At 43.1% G+C, this 22,533-nt stretch overlaps 1 protein-coding gene across 1 annotated transcript in view; it reads right to left on the bottom strand.

Moving 5' to 3' along the window:
* lamc3 (laminin, gamma 3) overlaps nt 1–19,517 on the bottom strand; it is a 96,843-nt gene extending 77,326 nt beyond the window's left edge. Inside the window, exons 1-2 of the mRNA XM_056588650.1 lie at nt 18,877–19,517; nt 12,177–12,481 (exon numbers count right to left, since the gene is read on the bottom strand). Of these exons, the coding sequence (XP_056444625.1) occupies nt 12,177–12,481; nt 18,877–19,267 (696 nt within the window). The 5' untranslated portion in view covers nt 19,268–19,517. The remainder of the gene's footprint in view (nt 1–12,176; nt 12,482–18,876) is intronic.
* Nucleotides 19,518–22,533: the final 3,016 nt, after the last annotated feature.

The following is a 22,533-nucleotide window of genomic DNA, read 5'->3' as shown; positions in this document are numbered from 1 at the left end:
CGCCAGTCACATTGCCTTTTAATTCCTTCTTTTGATTTTGGCGACAAGGATTCCCTCTCCTGTGGCGTGGCATAAGTATGATCTTGCATTATGAACGAAAGTGCAGTGCAGGCGCATCTCGCTGAGCTCCTTCTACGTTTTAGTCACGCTGGCTCTGAGCGAAAACGCGCTTAGCCTCCTAGTACCACGTAGTGCTCTATGTCCCTATGTCGGCCGCTAGAGTTTTTCCTAGTTTGGAAGGAAACCCCCTTAGGATTTACCCATTCAGTGTAAATACAGATAAGAAATTCTTTGCTCAGGAGGATAAGTCTGATTATTGGTGGATGTGATTTTGCACCAAAAGAGGACATATTTATGAATGAAGACATTGATTTTAGCTAAAACATCTTACTAACCTTTACTAAGAAGAAGAAGAAGAAGGAGGAGGAGGAGGAGGAGGAGGAGGAGGAGGAGGAGGAGGAGGAAAGGTTAGGCAAATGATGCGGCAAGGTCGCCAATTATGATGAAATGATGAGGGGGTTTGGGGGGGGGCTTACAAAACATAAAATCCCCCCAAAAGAAAATTGGGTGGCAGACCTTACATTGGTGGAAATCCTCTGAGTTTCATTTCATCATCAGGATGAAAAATGAGCTGAGTGAGTGGGCTGCTCATTGACATTCTGGCCATGATCCTGGTCATAGAATCACATGTTGTTAAATGAGTCTCTGTTCTACCATGTTTTAATATAATCATTCTTTACTTTTTGCTGTTGCTTTAGTTCTGCTGCACTCCTTTTATCACATCTGTTACCATGTGTGATGTTTATTACATAAAATGATAAGCTATTTAAAAATCAACCCTTTAGCTACATCTTCGGTCACCGTACCAAGTGATCATCTCATGTTTCTGTGTCCATCAAGTCAATCTAGTGGACCGTACCAAGTGATCATCTCATGTTTCTGTGTCCATCAGATGCGGAAATAGAGGGCAGACCCTGTGTACCCTTGTCAGGACAGAGCGCTCTCTCTCTCTCTCTCTCTCGCTCTCGCTCTCTCTCTCTCTCTCTCTCTCTCTCTCTCTCTCGCCTCTCTCTCTCTCTCTCTCTCTCTCTCTCTCTCGCTCTCTCTCTCGCTCTCTCTCCTCTCTCTCTCTCTCTCTCTCTCTCTCTCTCGCTCTCTCTCGCTCTCTCTCTCTCTCTCTCTCTCTCTCTCTCTCTCTCTCTCTCTCTCTCTCTCTCTCTCTCTCTCTAGCCTGTTCGTGTTTAATTGGAATGCATCTTTCATTCTTCTGCTCAGCAGTACCATTGCATGATGAAATATAACTGCATTTAGAGGCCAGACATTTCTTTTTCCCTCTTTCTGTTCAACCGTGTGGTTATTTCTAGGTGTCTAGTGGACTATGGCAGGTATCTGAGCATGTCTTTGTTTAGATTGCATTCACGTATATGTATGCTTGTTGATTCCTTGTGATACATTCGCTTTTTCTTGGAAAAGACATTTCAATTATCTTACATTTCAGATAATGCTTATAAATGGCTTGGTAAAACTAATCTGCTTGTATTTATTTGTCAAGAATGATTAAATACCTGTTCTGAATTGTGTTAATCAGTTAACAAAACATACTTTTTCTTGACGTGATACCCATTTGTAAGTAGACTAGCATCTAAAATAGATTTAACAGCAATAGCAGCAAAGGACAAAAATACTAAAGTTGTTTGGGAGATGCATCATAAGTGATTCTTGGCAACGTCCAAACTTTATTACATGGGAATATAAAATTGGCTATTTTAAATATCTATGTTGTTAATGTCTTTCTTTGTCAGCTTTTATGTACCTCTTGAAGCTTAGTGGATCTGTCACTCAGGAAACGCAGTGCACAAGGAAGAGTGAAAACCTCCAATCTGCAAGGATTTCTCTCTCTCAGGGAATCTGTCTCTTCTAATAATTTTTCTATCACTCTCTTGGTGGTGTTGCTGAGAGGGCTGCTGCTGTTCTGAGGAACCAAACATTTCTGTTGGCTTTCCCACAAAAGGTTGTGATACATTCATTTTATAATGCAACACCCCACTGCACTGCAGTCTTTTTTTGTTGAGTTATATACCTAATAATGAATTAATATTAGATTAGCATTAAAACTTTCTTGTTGAATACTACATTAGATTACATTACAATTTTATTTAACTTAACACGTAGGGATGTTAATTGCTTAATAAGACATGTAATTATGGGGTTGCAAATGATCCCAAATGAAAGGGGTGGAGGATATCACGGGCGAGTCAACTCACATGTGCATGAAATTACTTTGGAGAATCTCTGCGAGCATTACTCTACTTAATGCTGTTAAAATTAATTTAATTACAGCTGTTATGGGAGAGTTCAGCAATTACAAATATGTACACTGAATATATTCATTAGGAGTCACTCGGAAACATTCATTACCAACTACTTTGGAGCAAAATATTAAAGCTGCTATAGGGAAAGAACAGACAAATAGATGGGGGCAAGACTTTGCAACTAAACCACTAAAGAAATTACCCCTGCATCTCTACTCCCTACCTACAGGTGTTGCATGTCATGCACCTGTGACAGGCAAGATGGATGCCTCGAACCAATTGTGGAAGAAATCCCTGATAGGTCAGAAATGAGCATAGTCTCAAATAGAGTGGAAACATATTCTCCCAGCCCACACCATTTACAATAAATTACACTCAAATAATCGTGCTGAAATATCAAGCACCTTTAAAATAGTGTAATGGTGTAGAGGACCACTATCTTCTAACTTGCCAGATGGAGGTGGCTGGGGACGGCGCCTCATCCCTGATCCTTTAATAGTTGAAATACACTCTTTGGTCCTTTGTACAGGTTTGGAGAGGCGCCCTGTAAGCCGCTCTACAGGCAGTGTCCCCCAGATCCAGCTTCGATTGAAGAACCTTTCAACATCTCAAAACAAACAGTGTCGGCCTATTGTGCCTCACCATTAAAGCCTTTATTTTCATCCTCCTCTATCTGACTTTCCTCCTATGCTGTGGCGACCTGCCAGAAAAGACACACTCAAGCCCCTGACAGAATCCCAAAGCTCTGCTGGGCCCCGGTTCAGAGATTGTTTCTCTTAAGTTTCCACCTCAAGGTGATGCTACATTCGTCTGGAAATGTCACAAGTCAATGGCAGCAACCTTTTTCTTTTGGGAACAAAGTGCCGAGGATATTGCTGCTCTTTCACTACCCTCCCCCCCCCCCCCAGACACAACTTTGTTTTCTGATTCAATAAATTGTACACAAAACATAATCTTTATTCATAGCCTCCCAGAACTGCCATCTCCAAAGGGCTTTTATTTTGTTGAGGGTCTTTTTTTGCAGCTTCTCATGAATTCTCAGAGGACCAACTGGACCTGCTGAAACGGGTTTGTCGAGTGGCATTTTTGTGAGTCGTTCCTCAAATATTGTCTGCCCACCCATTTATCCATGAGCACATGCAGCCTATGTGGACTAAAATACACCACGGGCTGCAATTGAATGTTGGTCACAGGCAACATTTTACACTTTGTAGTGATATGTGCGCAGAAGCAGTTGTAATCTTTTTATTTTTTTTATGTTCATTTTTTATGTTCATTTTCAAGACAAAGACATATTCATTCCTTTTTTCTTTACATCTAACACATAGTATCCCTAATTCCAACGCTATAAAAGGTCGTAACATCGAATAATCTTGAGTGGAGCACAATTGAGAAACAACAACAGGTCGTTTTATTAGTCCTACTTTTTCTTTAACCTAACAAGGGATCATCTCTTACAACGCAATGTACTACTGTTTTCTAAAACTACCGAAGGCGTTATCTTCCTTAGTCTCTCATAATAAGACTAATCAATATTTCGTACAAATACTTTTAATTTTGAATGCCGTCTTCTGGAGTAAATAATGAACTGTACTTTGAGCATGCCCAATGTATGTCAACAAGAGTGTACATAGTGAGAGCTACATTCAATCGTGGGCCTTTCTTGGACATTAAGTAAGAAGAAACAACGCATTAAATGCACCATCTCAGCAGGCCAAAGCCCAGCAGGCTGGGACAACATCGGGTCCCGGGTCACCGTTTGTCTTACTGAGTAAATACAAAGTAATGGCCTCATTTTATGATTAATATTTGGAGTGCCTAAGATCTATGTGCACACTTAAAAGGGGATCATTTTGTAAACGATGCATTGCTATTGTTGCCTACGGCATGGCCTCATACGTTTATTGCACACTGAAACCTCTCAGCGCATTATTAGCATTTTAGATAACTTAGATACTGCCAAAGCAAGCACATTTCTTCCCCCTCATATATCACTGGCACTCATTATCATATGCCGTAGCTATTAGTTGTGCTTGGGAGGGGAGTGTAAATTGAGGAAATCTAGGCAAACATTCTTTTAAATATCATTTTCTGCTCTCAAAGGAAGCCTTTTTATTTTATTTGAAAGGTTAATTAATAGGCTGCCGTTATTTATTGTGCACAGGCTTAATTAAATGCCATTCAGCCACTCTGACTTTGTGATGTGACCGGTGGTGGCACCACCACACCGTCTGTCACCCCCAGACGGCCTGGCAGCCCGCCAGGTCTGCGTTAGGCTGGCTGTCTAACTGGTCTAAATGAGCCTTGAACCCGCACACGCTATATGAAGTCAGTGCAGGCATTTTAACCAGATACCCATCTGCTGAAAAGACCCTTAGGCGCCTATACGTAGCACGGCCTCGCTGTCGTCCTGGCAGATCTTCTCTCTCTCTGTCCGCCTTCCTTGTCTTCTATCCATCTTGACTGTTTTTTTTCCCTTCCTTCATTCTATTTTCTGAGTGTTTCCTTCAAAATGAGTGTCTGGAGGCAGTGAAGGGGAATGAGAGTGGAGTGGCTCATTCCAAAGTTAATAACTTTTTTTAATTTAATTGCTTAAGTTCATTGTGCCCCCAATATGTATTTTTCCCCTTTTACTCATTGTCATTCAACGCTGGGATTCCAATTTGCCACACGGCTTTTGAGAGCACGAGAAAGACAGAGTGGGAGTAAGAGAGTGGGGGGAGAGAGAGAGAGAGAGAGAGAGAGAGAGGGAGAGCGGGAAGGAGAGAGAGAGGAAATGGCACAGTGGCAGGAGAGAGACAAACTATTTTAATGGATGGCTGAACAAATTAAATTTGAATTTTACCACAGCTTTCATCTTCTTTACCGTGTACAAAATATGGGTTTACAGAAGTGAAGCGAGATGTTATTTCAGGGTATAAGTAGCACGGTCATCATGTTGAGACAGTTCATCATTGGAGATAATTTGTTGTGTAGTGAAAACTAAACAGACACAAAGCATTAGATATCAATAATGCAGATGTCATTCTAGACATTGTTGAACATAGACGAGACTGAATAGTGTAGAGGTGGTAAACTTAGCACCACAAAGAGTTTGATTAATATTTATAACTGTCAAACCACCATGCAGAAGTAATTTGGAAGAAGAATACTACTTTTCAACTTTTTGATTCATCCAAACGAACGGTCCCCTGATCTGCTGCTTATTGCCTTGGCCTCTCAGACACCATGAGAGGATACCTTTAAAAGAGTAGGGGATAAAACGGCTATTTGATGCAAAGTGGTCCCTATTCACTTTTGAAATGCTAACTGAAAATCTGTAGAGGGATTAAAATGCTAATAAAACAGACAGGATACAATTGCTGTTTTTAAGCCTTATGAAATATTCATGCTTATGTATGAGCCCAGAGTTGCAGGCAGCACTGTTAGAACAGTGAAGTGTGAAAACTCAGCTGCATGCTAGGAGTTTACCTTTCTGCTACAAGTGACCTTTCCGACCGGAAGAATACGACAAAAACTGAACAGATTGAGAAGTCATCCGGCTGTTTTCTGAGGCAGACTCCTTTCACTCTTTTGTTTCAGCCATTGTGGAATTCACTTAAAGTTATTTAAACATATGTTAAAATGACATCTGTGAGTTCATGTTCAATATTCAAAATATAACATATGTAAATGGGTTTGATAAAAAAGTGATTCATTCATTGTTTTCAGTATTTTTTTTCCTAATTTACTTGAGTGGAGTCTTGAGCTGGTTGGTACCTTAAAGGCTTTTCACTGCTGGCTTTCGGTCACACCTAACCCTAGGGGTGTGAATGCCTAGGCCCCGCCCACCTTAATGTGGTGTATAATAAACAGACATCTGGTGACTCCTCCGGTTAACATAGCAGCTTTGCATAGCAGATGCTAATGTGTCCTTCAGAGAACTTTGGTGGCCTACAATAGACGATACAAACTTCTACAAAAGTGGAGTTCAACTGGCAGCTGCCAAACTCCTGTAAGGTCAACTCATCACTTTGTTTGCGGACAGGGGATGTGGTCCAAGTAGGAAAGACACTCTCCTTCCCTTACTTAGTCATTCATACCCGCATTCCACTTGCTTCAGGGGTGGAAATCTCATTTAGGCAGTATCATTTAGCAGGACACATCACTCTGATGGGCAAAGTTGAAAACTATTGAGAGGAAGGAATAGGCCTACTAAGGTAGTGTGTCTTTCTCCATTCTTTTTCGAGGAATCTCGCCACTCACCAAATCGACGGCAAAATATAAATTGTAATGCATGTTGTTTTGATGTCAACAATTTGAATTGTAATCCGTCAAAATGCACTTCTAGTCACAACTACGCACCTAATTATCAAATATGTTCGCCAAGTTTCAGCCTATGCATAACATTTAAAAAGAGGGAAAGGGTTGGCATCCTCAACCTATAATCTTATATTAATGCGCCTACAAAGCCCTGCATTGAATTTAGTCTGAATACTTATTAGCTTGCGAAATGAGTCCACAAAGACATTTATTTTATTATAAGCAGGCATAGTTATGGCCTCGACAGGGGTCCTCGTGAGAACGGCAGGAGGCGGGTTTTAGTCATGGACATATTATAGGTTTTAGTAGCAGCAGTAAGTTTTATTATGCACCAATATCAGTAACAAGATCGGGCGCAAGAGTCGGGCGCAAAAAAAAAACAAGCAACACAACACAAACACAGGTTTGTACTATGATGACGTGAGCTATTCGCTTTCTAGCCTTAGCTGGTAGTTTGTGTGGTACGTTTTTTTTTTCTGTATTCTTATATTTATTGTTTTCACCTCCAAAGCTGAGCATATTGACTGAACCAGGCTTAAACAAATAACCTTGAGTGCTTTTTTATAGACTTCAGTGAATTTTTTATGTCCATTTCCTTTCTTTGGTCATTAATATCCTTATCATTGTCAAGCAGGTAAGGATGACCAAATTATCCGAGCACAGTCGGTGGAGGTTGAGAAAATATTTGTATTTAGCATCGTATGTGCTTAATATTATGTTTTGAGTTTGTTCTAAAATATAAAAGGTCTATCCATCATGATTCCTCAAGGCACTAGCGGTTTACTGCTAAATCCTTACAAAAAATGTATGATTCTTTTTTAAGCTGCATTAGCTCATCAATCTGCATACTGAACATTTATTCATGCCTGGATTTTATAACTGTTTGCCTAGAAACAGACTGCAGATTGGGATAGCGTTGTTACATCCCTCTATTACACTTCAGATTAACAATATGGCACAGATGATTCAAAATGAGCCCAATCAGGTCTATCTGTCCATGATGTCAGCTAACTCCATTCATCAATCAACATGGTAAAGCAGGAGTCAAGACTGGCTATAGACTGCACCGAGAACACATATCAGGATATATAACCTCATATGAGGTGGATAAGCATAAGCGACGATAAGACATTTAAGATTTTAGATTCAGTTTACTTGTCCTCCAGTCATGCAATCCTCCAGAGCCTCTTCTGGATGCGGCCTCCATATCGGAGCCCATTCTCCCCCGCGGATCGTGTAACTCAAGAGCCCTTACACTGGCTTTAAATCAGAGGAACACGGGGAACGGGCTGCTGCACTGTTTGTGATTTACAGTTCGGAAACTGGAGCACCCGCAAGCATTAATGCTAAAACAATAACAACCAATACATACATTTTTCCTACCGGCTGTAAAAAAAAAACTGCGAGCCAAAAGATTCTGGCTTGGATTTCCAAGCATCTCTGAGCGAGGTGCCTAACTGTATGTGCTTCTTAATGACATGCATCTCAAAGCGCTGTGAGTCACTGCCTGCAGAGGTGTGCTCTGCTGAACAACAAGAAAGACACTATTGCAATCAATTCACATTTTATTCTAATGGAAGAATTGATCTCGCTCAATTGCCTGTCTCTGTCTCCTTGAGGTTTTGGAGGAAAACAGATATAGGAGGAGGAGAAGAAGGAGGAGGATGATGATGATGACTGTGTAGAGGTGGAGATTGGAGGAGGGTTGCAGAAAAGGAGGAGGAGGGGAGAGGATGAATAGAGAGGAGTAGGCACTGGAGTTTAGCGAGGTTGATGAGCGATTTGCCACCCAATCTGTGTGCATTCCTGCCTACCATCGATCCCTGCTCTCTGCTTTATAATCCCTGGGTCGATGTAATCTGAACCACCATTAAACAGCCAGCATTAGCCGCTGGCTGCTGGTGTAACTACAGCATCCTTCTACTGATCAGCCCAAAAGGCCAACAGGGGCTTGCACACACAATGCCGCGCTATGAAATCATCAAGTGTAAATTAGATGAGGCAATACTGAAGGCACAATGCATTGGCATACTGACTTCATTGGCAAGGAGTTATTTGTTTTATTATTATTATTTTTCTCAACATTTTGAACGCTTCCAATCGCAACGGGTAGAATTAGGAAAAGAGTAGAGTGAACACATAATAGACTGTGGTGCATCACTGGTAAATTGGATTGGGGATAGATTAATCAGTTTTAACACATCGGAGCAGAAAGAGTATGGAATAATGTAGGACGTGGCAAAGTTAAAGTAAAAAGTAGAATAATTATAGTAAAAAGAGATTAAAGTATAATTATGGGTTTAATCTACAAAAATAGTAGATAAATTATCTCATTAAAACCCATTTTTTTATTAATTCCAAGACCTACACATAGTTTGTGTGTATAAGTGATGGAGATGTGTGTGTGTGTGTGTGTATGTGTGTGTTAATGTGCGTGTTTGCGTGTGTGTGCATGTGGTTTTGTGGGGTGTGCCTGCATTGGTACCTCAGAGGAATAGGCATCCCATTTCGTAGTCTAACTCTAAATCTAGTCTAGGAGTCAATGGTTAGTTGTACATGTTATCAGATATCATGATATTTATTCTATCTATCTATTTTATAAAAGAAAGAAAAAATCAAACCAAAGAACAACACAAAAGCTATGAGACGCCAAATGCCCAACAAGAACTAAAATATGAACATGATGCGATACGAACACAGTTCTGATGATCATAACAAGTGCACTGCCTTTAACATGCATGCAGAAAAGTAACTCATCCGACAATTTCGCATGAAGTTGTTCTTGAATCTCGTCAAGCATATAATGCCCCGACCCTAACCTCTGGGTTGTTACATGCAACGAACTCCCGAATAAAACCCCAGACTGTCTCTTTTTTATCCTCCTACAGATTACAAGGGTCTGCACGCAGCCCTCTAGCTGGGCTCTTACAAGGGGGACAAGAGGAGGCATGCTGCTCGTACCACACAGATACAGCCACACAGAAATAGCGGGGAGGCGAAGAGGGTTAGCATGTAGGGATTAATCAGAACGGCAACAACTCTAATCTCTCGTTTCTCCAACTCAAAACGGCGGGCTCCATCTCGTATTGCTTTAAGCTCTTTACGGCCGCCATTACTGAGGGAGGTGGCGGGAGGCTAATCTAAACTAAAAACAAGATTGCGTGGTGTATTGCTGCCGGGGTGTGTGGCGGTCAGGGGTGGGACAGAACAAGACGAAGAATGAAAATGGATTTTCTTTCCTGTCCAGACAGAACTATATATCTTTTCTATTTTTTCGGTTTTATTTGTCGGATAAGTGGTTATGACTAAGACCCCCCACCAAAAAAAATTGTAAATGTATTTTTTTTCTACAATTTCTATTTACAGCTGAGTTCCTCTACCAGCTGAACAAAGTCAGCCAGACGCTATAGGTGGATAGGCTTCCAGCATCGAAACCAAACCCTGACTCATTTCATCTCTCTCTCTCTCTCTCTCTCTCTCTCTCTCTCTCTCTCTCTCTCTCTCTCTCTCTCTCTCTCTCTCTCTCTCACACTTTCTCTCTCACTTTCTCGCTCTCTCTCTATCTCTCTCTTTCTCTCTCTCCTGCCACACAGCGTGCTAACCTCCAGCAACACTAAACCTAATCCAATAGTGAATTTCATTTCTATTTTCTCTTGCTTCGGACCCCTGGGGGCCCCACACGTCAGAGATGAGGTGAGAGAAGAAAAAAATTGAGAGAGAGGGACAGACTTCATTCTCCACTGCTTAGCTTGTATACCTCTCTCTCTCTCTCATATATATATACACACGTTAAAAGGCGTATAGCTGAAAAGTAAAGTTTGAATAACCATATCATTGAACCTAAGGATGTTCACCAAGCTTTTTCTGTAACCTTTTTTCTATCAATCTATAAACTTTTTCAGGGTAGATAATATCATCAATTGTTGTAATGGTTGATTTTTTTGTCTTGAGCCGATGTATTCTTCCCTGGCTAACGTGATGGGAGGCGTAAGATGCTGCAGAAGTCCATCCAGTGATGCAACACATCACGCTTCCCTTCTCTGAAAGCTTCCAAAGCCATCTCCTTAGCATCTCAACAACTGACTTTGATTTCTTAAACTCCTGATTAGTCGTCCATCCTTTGTAATTGAAATCACCAGGTGAACCTCCTTGTATCTTTTCAGTGTTAGACAAGATTGACAAGATAGAACCAGTTTAGAACATTGGACCCCTTGGTTCCTCTGTTCACAACCTGCCACAACAAAACAAATCTGACACTTTCCAAACAAACTCATCATTGTGGTTCAGTTCTTGTTTGGTACAAAACTGCCACTGCATTGTTAAAGAGATCTTGCTTATAGATTTGTGTCGATATATTCCCATTGGTATTTTCCTTACTCAACTGGTGTACGTTTGTGTGATGTCCGCTAACCTAGTTATTAATAAGACACTCAAAATAAATATGGATTTCATGACAAGACTAAACATACCCTTGGTTCTTATGTCCCACAGTGGCAATAAGGACTGGATATTGTTGGATATTGATTTCCTCTCAGTTTAGGTAGGGTGACCAGACGTCCTCTTTTTCCCGGACATGTCCTCTTTTCGAGACCTAAAAAATGCGTCCGGCAGGGATTCCAAAAACGTCCGGTATTTTGCCTCGTCGCAAAAAAAAAAAAAAATATATATTATTGTTATTATTATCTTTTTATTTTTTTTTGCCTCGTCGCATATTTGTGTTTCTGGGTCTTTCACATAACCTACTAGTTATTACCATTGTATATGTCTATGGTTATTACGGAAGATCCTCCGATACAAACCCCCCCCCCCCCCGTCAACAATCTTGCCCGGGGCGCAATTGGACCTAGGATCGCCACTGTCTGCAGTCATGCCTAAACGTAAATGTAAGTTCACGGACGAACTAAAGAAAAAATACCCATGTTTTCGCCCCCCCCCCCCCCCCCCCCCCGCGACGAAGTGTCCTCTTTTTCACAAACTCAAATCTGGTCACCCTAGTTTAGGTCAAAGTTCAATTCAGTTCAGCAACTTTGACCAGAAGTTCAAATAAATACGCAGAAACACACACGCAGTAAGGTGCACACACCCATCAACAGATGGACAGGTTTGGTGAACTCTTGAACTATACCTTCACAGTCAATCTGCAAGTCATCACACCAGCGGGGGACATTAGTAGTTATCAATCCTCATCAGAACTGACGTGGAAGATATGCTGAGATTCACTACGGCATTTTTGTGCAATCTAGTCGAGTTCTTGCCGAATCCCCTAGTTTGTCTGGACCGGTTATGGTGGTGGTGATCCATTGAAATGTCATCACAATCGTTTTAAAAAGTCAATGGAATGTGACACACACACACACACACACTCACTCACTCACACACTCTCTCAAACGCACAAACACACACAAACTGACTCCCTCACAAACTCACTCACACACACACACACACACACACACACACACACACACACACACACACACACACACACACACACACACAGACACACACACACACACACACACACACACACACACACACACACACACACACACACACGACCCCCACCTGCAGCACCACGCTCTGGTCGAAGTTGTAGGCGCTGGGCCGGCCCTCCAGGGTGGAGAAGGCCACGTTGCCCCCGGTGAGTGGCGAGATGTCGCTGAACTCCTCGGTGCAGGCGGGGCTGCGCTCGTCCTCCCCGGGCCGCAGGTAGCCCTTGGCGTCCCGGCCGTAGGTCTTGAGGCAGGAGCCGCTGTAGTATTGGTAGGGCAGCCAGGCCCCGCCCTGCTCCAGACGCTTGTAGATGGCGAAGCTCTCCGGGCGGCTGGTGTAGAACTTCAGGCGCAGATAGGTGATCTCGAAGGCCTTTCCTGGGCGAGGAAGAGGGAAAATGAGCTGTTTTTCTTTTGGGATTAACCGAGTGTATAAAACCAACCCATCTGTACAGTCAACATGGATGTTAGTTATGGAGTGAGCTCTGTTTCATGCAACCAGCATTACCAGCTATGAAAGCTTGAATTAAATATGCATAAACACACAAACATATCACATACATAATTAAGCTCTGGTGTTTAGGAAGGCAGAAAGAAGGCGGAAATAAACAAACAAACTTATCTCGTTCCAAATTTACCGACGGCGTTTGGCTAGGCAGCGCAACTCTGCTTGTTGACTTGTTTTGTGCTGTAACATGTACAACAAACACGTGCAGCCTACCAAATCTGAAGTTCTCTTATCTTAAGTTATGCATTAATATTTTCATCTTTTCATTTTCTTCTGTTCTGCCCACCAGACAAAACAAGCTGAACATATCACCTTCCAAATCTATATAGACTTCAGCTTAATGCACAATGATTTAGAGTTGGGGGAACTGATGTGTTTTCTAACATATAAGCAATGTATGATGATGCTGTAGGCCCAGAGGACACTGAAACACACGTAATTGCATTTAAGAAAAAAACAAGGCAAAGGGGATCGCTGTGATTTCCCTTGCCTGTGTGCAGCGTAAATGAATGTTGTCCCTGCCGCAGTAGAATAATTCTCTAGATTATTTTCTCATTACGCAGGACATAATAAGCCCCTGAAGTGAACCATAGGTCAAAGGGGAAGGAAGAGGAAATATGTCTTCATTGTTTGTGATTTCGATTTTTTTTCTTCACCGGTATTGCATTGTAAGTCCGACAGTAACCCTAGGCATAACAAATCAATTTAGTGGATGATTAAAATTAAAGTAAAAACAATAAAAATAAGCAAATTGAGGAAACAGGGAGCTGTTCTTTGGCAAGAAGTCAAGGTTTTAAATTGAAAGTTTGGCTGCCAGCAAGTTCAATATGATTGTGTGGTCCTGTCCTTTCTTAACCTTACAATAAAGCAAATAAAGGGATGGAGGAACAGGTGAACGTTGGGCTGGATGACGAGGGACACAAGCCTAGTGGAGCACATGAGAGTAAAGCGGACTAGCAGGAGTTAAGGTGGACAGAATGGTGGGATGAACCTATCTCTTCCCTACACTCAATCCAGGCCTGTGTTAAAAGAGCTACACAGAAGCAGAAGCCCTGGTCAGCATATCGCAGGCTAAAGAGACGGTCTCTCCGACAGAAGATGTGGAGAAGGGGTTAACACTCTGCGGCAATGCACTGCAATTTTACACTCTAATTGAAGCAGTCGGGATAACTAATTTTTCTGGGGGAGTCTTATCTGAGCAGCAAAATATATTCTGAAAATGGTGTGGTACGAGGTGAGATTAAATAAAATCTGAGGGTAGTATGTATCTCGGGCATACTTTAACAATCTTCATGCTTTGTTGTCACATGTGGAGGTCGAGATTGTTCTGCCTGAGAGGAAATGTAAATATTGGACCGTAATTCCTGACATTCTTATCTGTACCGAGGTGGTGGCGAGCAGAGAATATTGATAATTGAAAGACCTGATGGTTTTGTGTCATCCACTTTGCCTTTTGCTGAAAGTTGGAAGTTTAAAAAAGCTTCTTGCCTGTTAAACCCTCAACCTGACAACACTGCTGTGTGCTTCTTTGAGCTTTGTTGATGTTTTTTTGCCTTTGGGGCTAAGGTAAGGTTATAAATCAACCAAAACCAAGGCCAAGTTTTAATTCCCATGATTGATTTTAATACGCAGATGTCAAAACCCTTCATCTGCCCCAAGCAGAGACAACCACTTCACCAATACCCTTCACTATCTAACCATTTACCCATAGTGACCTTGAAGGTGAATTCAGGTGTGTGTCATAGAATATAATATAATTCTCTTTATTGCCATTGCACATAGTACAGCAACATTTAAATGTCATCCAGACGGTGCGATTCACTACAACACATTTTTACCATACACGATTGAGAGGAAGCTCGGGGATAGGACACCTTGCTCTAAGCATAGCTACGGGTCGGCCCGTGGTGAATTCAGGTCGTTGAGGGGCAGCTAGGGGTAAGGGCATCTTGCTCTCAGCAAACCTCTGTGTGAGGTTGTGGTGAATTCAGGTCATTGAGGGGAAGCTGGGCTTCAGGACATCTTGCTCTCAGAATACCTATGAGTTTGGTCGTGGACTATGATATTGGTCGACAGTTCCTTTCGGTTGGTAGTCCACTAACCATCACAAGGTCTTGGATGTGGAAGAGAACATTTAGAACAAAGCAGTTACCCTTTGCCATAATAGAGGTATAGATACAACCATATCTATGTATGCATACGTATATGCCATGTATAATATAATCCCTCCCCAGCTGAGAATTGTTTGGACCTGCTCAGGGTTTCATAAGAATCGTAGTGTAGGCAGAAGACAGGATTTGTTCAGGGTCCCCAGTGATGAAAAGCACTCTAATTGGAAACACTATGAGTATGTTTCCTAGGCTGTCCAGTGACCCGTGGAGGTGCCATTTCTTTGTTAGAATACTGCGCTAAATGTAACTGTCTTTTTACAGGATAAGTCCCTGGACTTTCTGTCTTCCCAAAAAAACTAGATTCATGGTGATGTGCCAAAAACCAAACTGCATTCGCTTGAAAAGCATGGAGCCATCGATGTACACCATCACTGTACAACACCACTCTCACCAATTAAGGAGATACAGCTGAGTCCTTGGTTGTGTTAGTCCTTACTCAACACATGTTGCAGTGGGAAACGTCAGTAGTGCCTTCTAGTTGCACGCACCTTTGAACTGGTGTCGTCAGTTTTCACACAAAGTGTTTGACTTGTAGCATGCGAGCCCCATGGAGACTAAACTCAGCCGCGGCCAGACTTAACATCTACAAGTGTGTTTACAGGAAGCTCATGTTTCTACAAGACGATCCAAACAGTTCTTCAATTTATTTATTATCTTCCATGTGCAGACGATATTGTACGGATGAAACGCTTGCTGTGTGAACCACGTAACCAAATCTATACGCAGTACAATACATTACTTTGTTCTGTGAAGATCTTACTCTGACGGCTGATCTTCAGGTTCCCGTCATGTAGAGGTCGGTTAGAGGAGCTGTCAGAGAGTTTGCCCACTCTCCACATGTGAGCACACATCTGCATCTGAGACCCGGCGGCAGGAACTGACTTTCCTTTGACACACAACTCAATGAAAACCAGCTGCAAGGGCCCGACATCTGTCTACGTGTGTGTGTGTGTGTGTGCGTGTGTGTGTGTGTGTGTGTGTGTGTGTGTGTGTGTGTGTGTGTGAGTGTGTGTGTGTGTGTGTGTGTGTGTGTGTGTGTGTGTGTGTCTCTACGTCCCGTCCCCCGCCCCCCAACATACACACAAGCAAACATCCCAGGGATCTTTTTTTCCTTCTCCTTTTCATTTCCCATCCTCCTGGTTGTGTTTTGTTTACCCCCACCCCGGAATGGATCCCACAGAAAGGCCGGGCTGCAAAATGTGTCCCCCTAACATACCGAGTTCTATTTATCATCTGCTTCCCTCCCCCACTGAGGGGGGGCTTTGTTTTGTTTGGAGAGAGAGAGAGACAGAGAGAGAGACAGAAAGAGAGAGTGACTAAAAGAGACAGAGACAGAGACATAAAGAGAGAGGGACAGAGAGAGAGACAGAAAGAGAGAGAGACTAAAAGAGACGGAGACAGGGACAGAAAAAGAGAGAGACAGAGAGAGAGAGAGAGAGAGAGAGAGAGAGAGAGAGAGAGGGAAAAATAAAACAGGCCATGTCAAAGATATAACCCCCCACCAAGACAGACCCCCAGATGGGCCATTGATGCGCGCGTGTGTGTGTGTGTGTGTTTGTGTGTGTGTGTGTGTGTGTGTGTGTGTGTGTGTGTGTGTGTGTGTGTGTGTGTGTGTGTGTGTGTGTGTGTGTGTGTGTGTGTGTGTGTGTGTGTGTGTGTGTGTGTGTGTGTGTGTTTGTGTGTGTATTGGTGTGTGTGTCTTATATGGATCAAAATCCAACCCATACCAAAGTCTTAATGCACTCCATTTTCTAAGTTTTCTGTTGGATAAACATAGCTGTCCCTCCAGCCAGGAGGTTGAATGGCCCAGCGAGCCATGAGGGTGAGTGGGGGGGTTATGGGGGGCCTATCAGGTAAGATGAATAAGGTTCACTGATCTGGACGCCGCAGAGAGGCCAAGAGGTGTATTTGGTCTGAGCCATCCAGACACGTGGGTGCTGGGAAAGAGTTTCAGAAACAACAAATAGTCCACACGGCGCTCCACATTCCTGTGTTGCCTTTGTGACCCTTTGATCATTTTAGTACCAAAGCGATCTGGCGAAAGATATTATTGAATTAAACAATAAGCCCAAAAGACAAGCCAGCTGTCGGGTTCTGCTGCCAACTCTCATGACATGTGATTTAAATTGTTAGCACTCTGCTGACATTTTCACAGCCCCCCTTTTGTAATTATTTCCTTTTTTTTCTAGCTTGAGGCTAAATGTTGTCCTGGGGGAGGATGTTGGTATTTAGATGGAGAGAGAGAGAGAGAGACAGACAGACAGACAGACAGACAGACAGACAGACAGACAGACAGACAGACAGACAGACAGACAGACAGACAGACAGACAGACAGACAGACAGACAGACAGACAGACAGACAGACAGAGGGACAGAGAGCGAGAGAGACAGAGAGAGAGAGGAACAGAGAGAGAGAGTGAGGGAGCGCGCTCTGTCCTGACAAGGGTACACCCAGTCTGCACAGGGTCTGCCCTCTAATTCTGCATCTGATGGACACATTAACAAGAGATGATCAGTTGGTACGGTCACCTAGATTGACCCGATGGACACAGAAATATGAGATGATCACTTGGTACGGTCCACTAGATTGACTTGATGGACACAGAAAAATGAGATGATAACTTGGTACGGTGACCGATGATGTAGCTAAAGGGTTGATTTTTAAATAGCTTATCGTTTTATGCAATAAACATCACACCTGGTAACAGATGGGGCCTTTTAAAGAATAGGGTTAATAATTCTCATTATCGTTTTTTTGTTAAACAAAGGTTGTATTTTCTCAAAGATTAATGGTGTAGTAGAACTGGCATGAGACAAACAGGGCAGACAGGAAGTGCTGTTTGTACCACACCATTTTCTGTGACACATAAATAATCACCTGTAAATAAACGTTGCCTGTTAATAAATCCACTCCTGTAGCATTAAAACAGCGTCCTTTTTCTTATCTTCTTTTCATGTAAATAATCGCTCCCATTACAGCTGACAGAACATTTCTGGAAATCCAACAGTCAATGAACAGAATATTGGGATTTGGACACTTGCAGATGGAATCCAATTTATGCAGGATTTCTTCCATTTGGTGTCGGCTTAAAATGTATATTTTCTCAATACAATTTTCAATGGTTGACCTTTTCCCTCAGCTAAATCACCTGGTGTTTTTTGGATTCTTCCACACCATTCCCTTTCCCAGGTACATACATTTTAACGTAAGGTAGACAGAGGTTTGACTTTACTAATCCAAACGTATTAATTTGACCAGGCGTTTAACTTTCTATATGAAAGACATAATAAATGGAAACAACAAATAACAATCCATTTGAATTAGATTAGAGTGTAGGGTTGGATATTATTCTATGTGCCTTCTACTAAATTGGACTAATCTGTGCCTTTGGGGAATATATATTCCTCTTTAGTGCCTTTTAGGCATCGGGTTGCTAGAAATGGGCTTTGGGCTATGTGTTAGCAATTACTACAACAGGAGGTTTTAAGGCGCGTCGGGCAACATGGGTTTGGTTTAGGAAAGATTAAAGGCATTACTGAGGAACACACCCAGACGCCAAGTTACAAAGGTCCAGCTGTTTTCAGTGCTTTTGGGATTCACTCTTGATCTGAATGGCACTTCACAAGATTATGTATCAAGCTGCGCAAAAAAGGGAGATTCTCGCAATACTAACAGTCGATAAGCGTGAAGAAGGCTGTCAGAGACTGCCTTGGAAACCCTCGTATCAGAAGCAGAAACTGGGGGCTCTGAAGCATTTCCACTCGGAACAAAGTCTTACCAGATGGCCCTCTCTCGACCAACTATTGCAGGATTTAAATTCCATTCTGTGACAAACAAAATAAAAACAAAAACATTCCGCTTGGCCAGTGGTGAGAGTTTTCCTTAACTCTTTTTCAGGCAAAGGCAAAATTAAATTTGGGAAATGTTATGAGCTGTTGTGCTCAGCAGATGCACAGATACCTCAGACACATCAGGGAGTTGAACCGACCACAAGAAGTATCCATGATGCAATGCCCTGGAAAAAAAAGGTGTGCGCGCACACGTGTGTGTGTGTGTGTGTGTGTGTATGTGCATTGGCTCTGGGCTCCTTACCCAGGTGAAGGGTGATGTTGACAGAGTTGGGGTGCTGCACCCCGTAGAACATGGACTGGCTCTGCCACCAGGTGGGCTCCTGGTCCGTGTGGAAGTCTGTGAGCAGGCGGGCGCCGTGGCTGTGCTCGGGGTCGGCGGCGTCACAGCGGTGGCAGAGCCGCGTGGAGCCCGTCTGCATGCAGTAGTCCTCAGGTGGCGTGCCGCACGCGTTGGACACCAGCACGCTGCGGTTGAAGGCGGCGTTTTCAAACTTGGGCATGCAGCGGCTGGGCCGCCCGTCGTCATCGTAGCAGGAGTCCATGGCCCCCCAGACCAGGAGGACGGAGTGGCGGTGGAGGTGTAGGGTGAGGAGGATGGCCAGGGTGAGAGACATTGTCCCAGGTGCTTCCATGGTGAATTTCAGGTCTAATTCCAGATCTTACCTACGTTGACCAGAATGTGCAGGAGGGTGTATCAGTCCTTCATGCTTGGAGACAGAACATGGAGTCTGTGGTGTTTGGAGAAGTAATCCAACAAGAACAAGAACAACAAAAACACAAAACCCTGGCTTGTTCCACTGTTCCTTCTCTGTTTCCTCCTGTGTTCCTGCTGGCCTCACTGCCTCAGCATTCCCTCTTCTCTGCAGACTGGAGAAAAGGGCAGAGAAGTTAGTCAGGGGTCCCCCCCACATTCTCTCCCCCCCACCCCTCATCTGGTAGAGGAGGGACAAGATTGGAACAGGGGGAGGGCGGGAGGTGGGTGGGCGATAGACAAGGGGGTGGAGGTGGAGCAAGTTTACAGGGCCTGGACTCTTCCCCCTGCTGGTCATGAGATGACAGAGCACTCGTTGTCGTGGATTGGTGTGTGTGTGTGTGTGTGTGTGTGTGTGTGTGTGTGTGTGTGTGTGTGTGTGTGTGTGTGTGTGTGTGTGTGTGTGTGTGTGTGTGTGTGTGTGAGTGCGTGTATGTGGGGGGAGGGGGGGATAGCAGTACTCAACAGCACACGGGTAATATTTTCTCATTTGATGAAAAAAAAAACATTTCATAAGTCATTTCAATAATGTAGCAGTCTTGATTGAGGTTAATAGACCTCTGGGCGTTGTATTGCAGAGTGAGAGCCCAGGCGTTTGATTTCACCACTTATGTAAAAAAGCCATATCTTTATGGTGATGAATGCACACTGCAGTCGGCAGCACACCATGCTCTTCTGGTAAATGCTGACTGCAATGCGTCGCTGCGAAGAGGCTTTGCATTTTAAAAGACGTGTCTTTTTGTTTCGTTTTTCTTAAGCAGACACATATCCCCACAAAGTTGCGACAACTTATCTCAGGAAGGTCTGTGGCGTCGTGAGAGATGGCGACGTGTAGAGCTTTAAGAGATGTAATCCCTTCGGTTCCACGGTGAGGCTCTGGCATAGGAAGGTTTGGTCCTGTATTCACATAATTGGTCGGCTGCTGGATTCAAGTGATCGCTTTTGACCGCATTAAAGCTGCTCTAGGTGAAAGCAGGACAAAGCAAGATTCTGAAACTAAACAACTCAAAAAACATCTGCTCCCTCTCTGCTCCCTCTCTAAGGACGTTTAACCGCCATTGAAAGGTGTTGGATAAATGTACCTGTGATTGACAGGCGAGATTGATTGGTTTTGGGGCATGTCTTCCCCAAACTCACTAGAGAAGAGATACCCTGATTGGTCAGAAATAAGCTGGGAGCGGTCTCAAATCTAAATTGTCTCACACAGAGGCAGGCAAAGTCTACTCAAAGCAGATATTATCACGAACTGACATTTATGGCATTAATAATAGCTCTTACATTTTACCCAGAAACGATTTGCACATTGTTTTTGTTGTTGGGTTCCTCGTTGGTATACTGCTTGTGTTAGAGTGGGTAAGGTATAATCATCCAGAACAGAGAAACTAACTGATAGATGAGGTGACTGTATCACATTTGGATTACCAGGTGGTGCGCCGCATTGGTGTTGATAACCACAATTAAGCTTTCGCACACAATTTGCAGATGAACGATGGTTGCAGTAAGGAACAATAATAAAACAAAACATGATGAGTAAAGGCAGAAAAAAAAAGATAAAAAGTCATCCATGAAAAAATTAAAAAACTATAAAAAATGTTAAATGTGAGACAGACAGTAGGTGAGCGAGGGAGAGTGAGAGTGAGAGACACAGACAGAGGAAAGAAGTAATAAAAACAAGAATACGGACAAGACTACATTAAGATAGCAGGGTAGAGACGGGGAGCAATCAGAGTGGTGTGTGGACGGGGGCATTTGGATGCTGTAGATTTACGATTCCGGTGGGATTTACCGTACAGTCTCACCCATATTTCCTTGTGATTGCTCTGATTTATCGGAGCTCTGTCATGGCTCAGGCTGGCAGACATAATAAAAAGGAAAAGAAAAAAAGGACACCACATCAATTTGCAGCGAAATCGTCCACCGCCTACGGATGAAAGCGTCTGCGACTAAGATTCTGTTTGACTGTCTGTGGATCTCCCATTATGATAAGAGCCAGCCTTAAGGGCTGTGCATGGTGCCACTATATACAAAATGGGGCTGCATTTATTAAGACACTACCTGCGTTATCGAAAATGCTGAACTTCTTGTGGATTCCGTCAGAGAACATTCAACCATGATTTTGTTGGGCGGAATTTTATAATGTTTGCTTTGTTATGGTAATGATGTTTAACGTGTGCAGTCGCCGAGACGTTTCAAGACGGTGTGAACGGGAGGGTGGTTGAGGGGGCAAGGGGAAGGGGCTGTGGCTCTAAGGACCCAATCAGAAGACAGGTGAGCCAGAGGCAGGTGTGGTCAATGTACTGATCACCTGTATTCTCTAAATCACATTAATAATAATAATAATAAATTAAATTTATATAGCGCTTAATATGGTACTCTAAGACGCTTGACATCAATCTCAGGGTTCATAGAAGGGAAGGAAAAAAGGAGTTAAACTATCTCAAGGTCTGCACATACAATTCTCTATTTTGGACCCAAAGTGTCTGTTCACAGATGGTGAATTTAGACGCCATTATTTTGTGAATTGCCTCAGTAGCGTGTATTTGTTGGTCTCTTCCTGTAGTATCTAACTGGGCGAGAATGTACCGGTAAGCCTTTGAGCAGTTCAAACCTAATATTTTTGATGGCTGTATTGATACACGTCTCCCTATATTTCCCCAAACAGTTGGCAGCCAAGCGACAATTTAATTGCTAGCCATGGGCTTGGACAGTGGGATTCTTACGGGTCTTGTTTTCACTGCTGCCAGAGGACATTACATGTAGTGCAAGGTATTTCTCTTTTTCGGCCAGAAACAAGGTGGGGACGATGCTGGGTTATCGGTTGATCCCTTTGTCTTTTAAATTCTTTATATAAGGGAAGGGAAGGTACTGTTTGACGTCACAACAACCACAGCAGATTGACATGAGCTGACACATTTTTACACCATGCTGGGCTGGCTGGGTCCGGGATAATCCTTGAAGTAAAAATAAACACATCCCTGAGACCGTACCTGTGACACAAACTGTCAAGGCATCAAAATCCCATCGAAAATAGCTTCGCCAAAAAATAAAGAAATATATACTGTCTGTATTTTCGAGTTCAAAGCCAGCTTCTGATATTTGAGTGGTCTTAAATGAACGCAGCGTGGCGCCGGAACGGAAGGGAATGAG

The sequence above is a fragment of the Gadus chalcogrammus genome, chromosome 4 (assembly GCF_026213295.1).
Source record: "Gadus chalcogrammus isolate NIFS_2021 chromosome 4, NIFS_Gcha_1.0, whole genome shotgun sequence".
In the NCBI taxonomy this organism is placed as follows: domain Eukaryota; kingdom Metazoa; phylum Chordata; class Actinopteri; order Gadiformes; family Gadidae; genus Gadus; species Gadus chalcogrammus.
The sequence above is the reverse complement of the archived record's forward strand: the minus strand, read 5'-3'. Positions and strand labels throughout refer to the sequence as shown.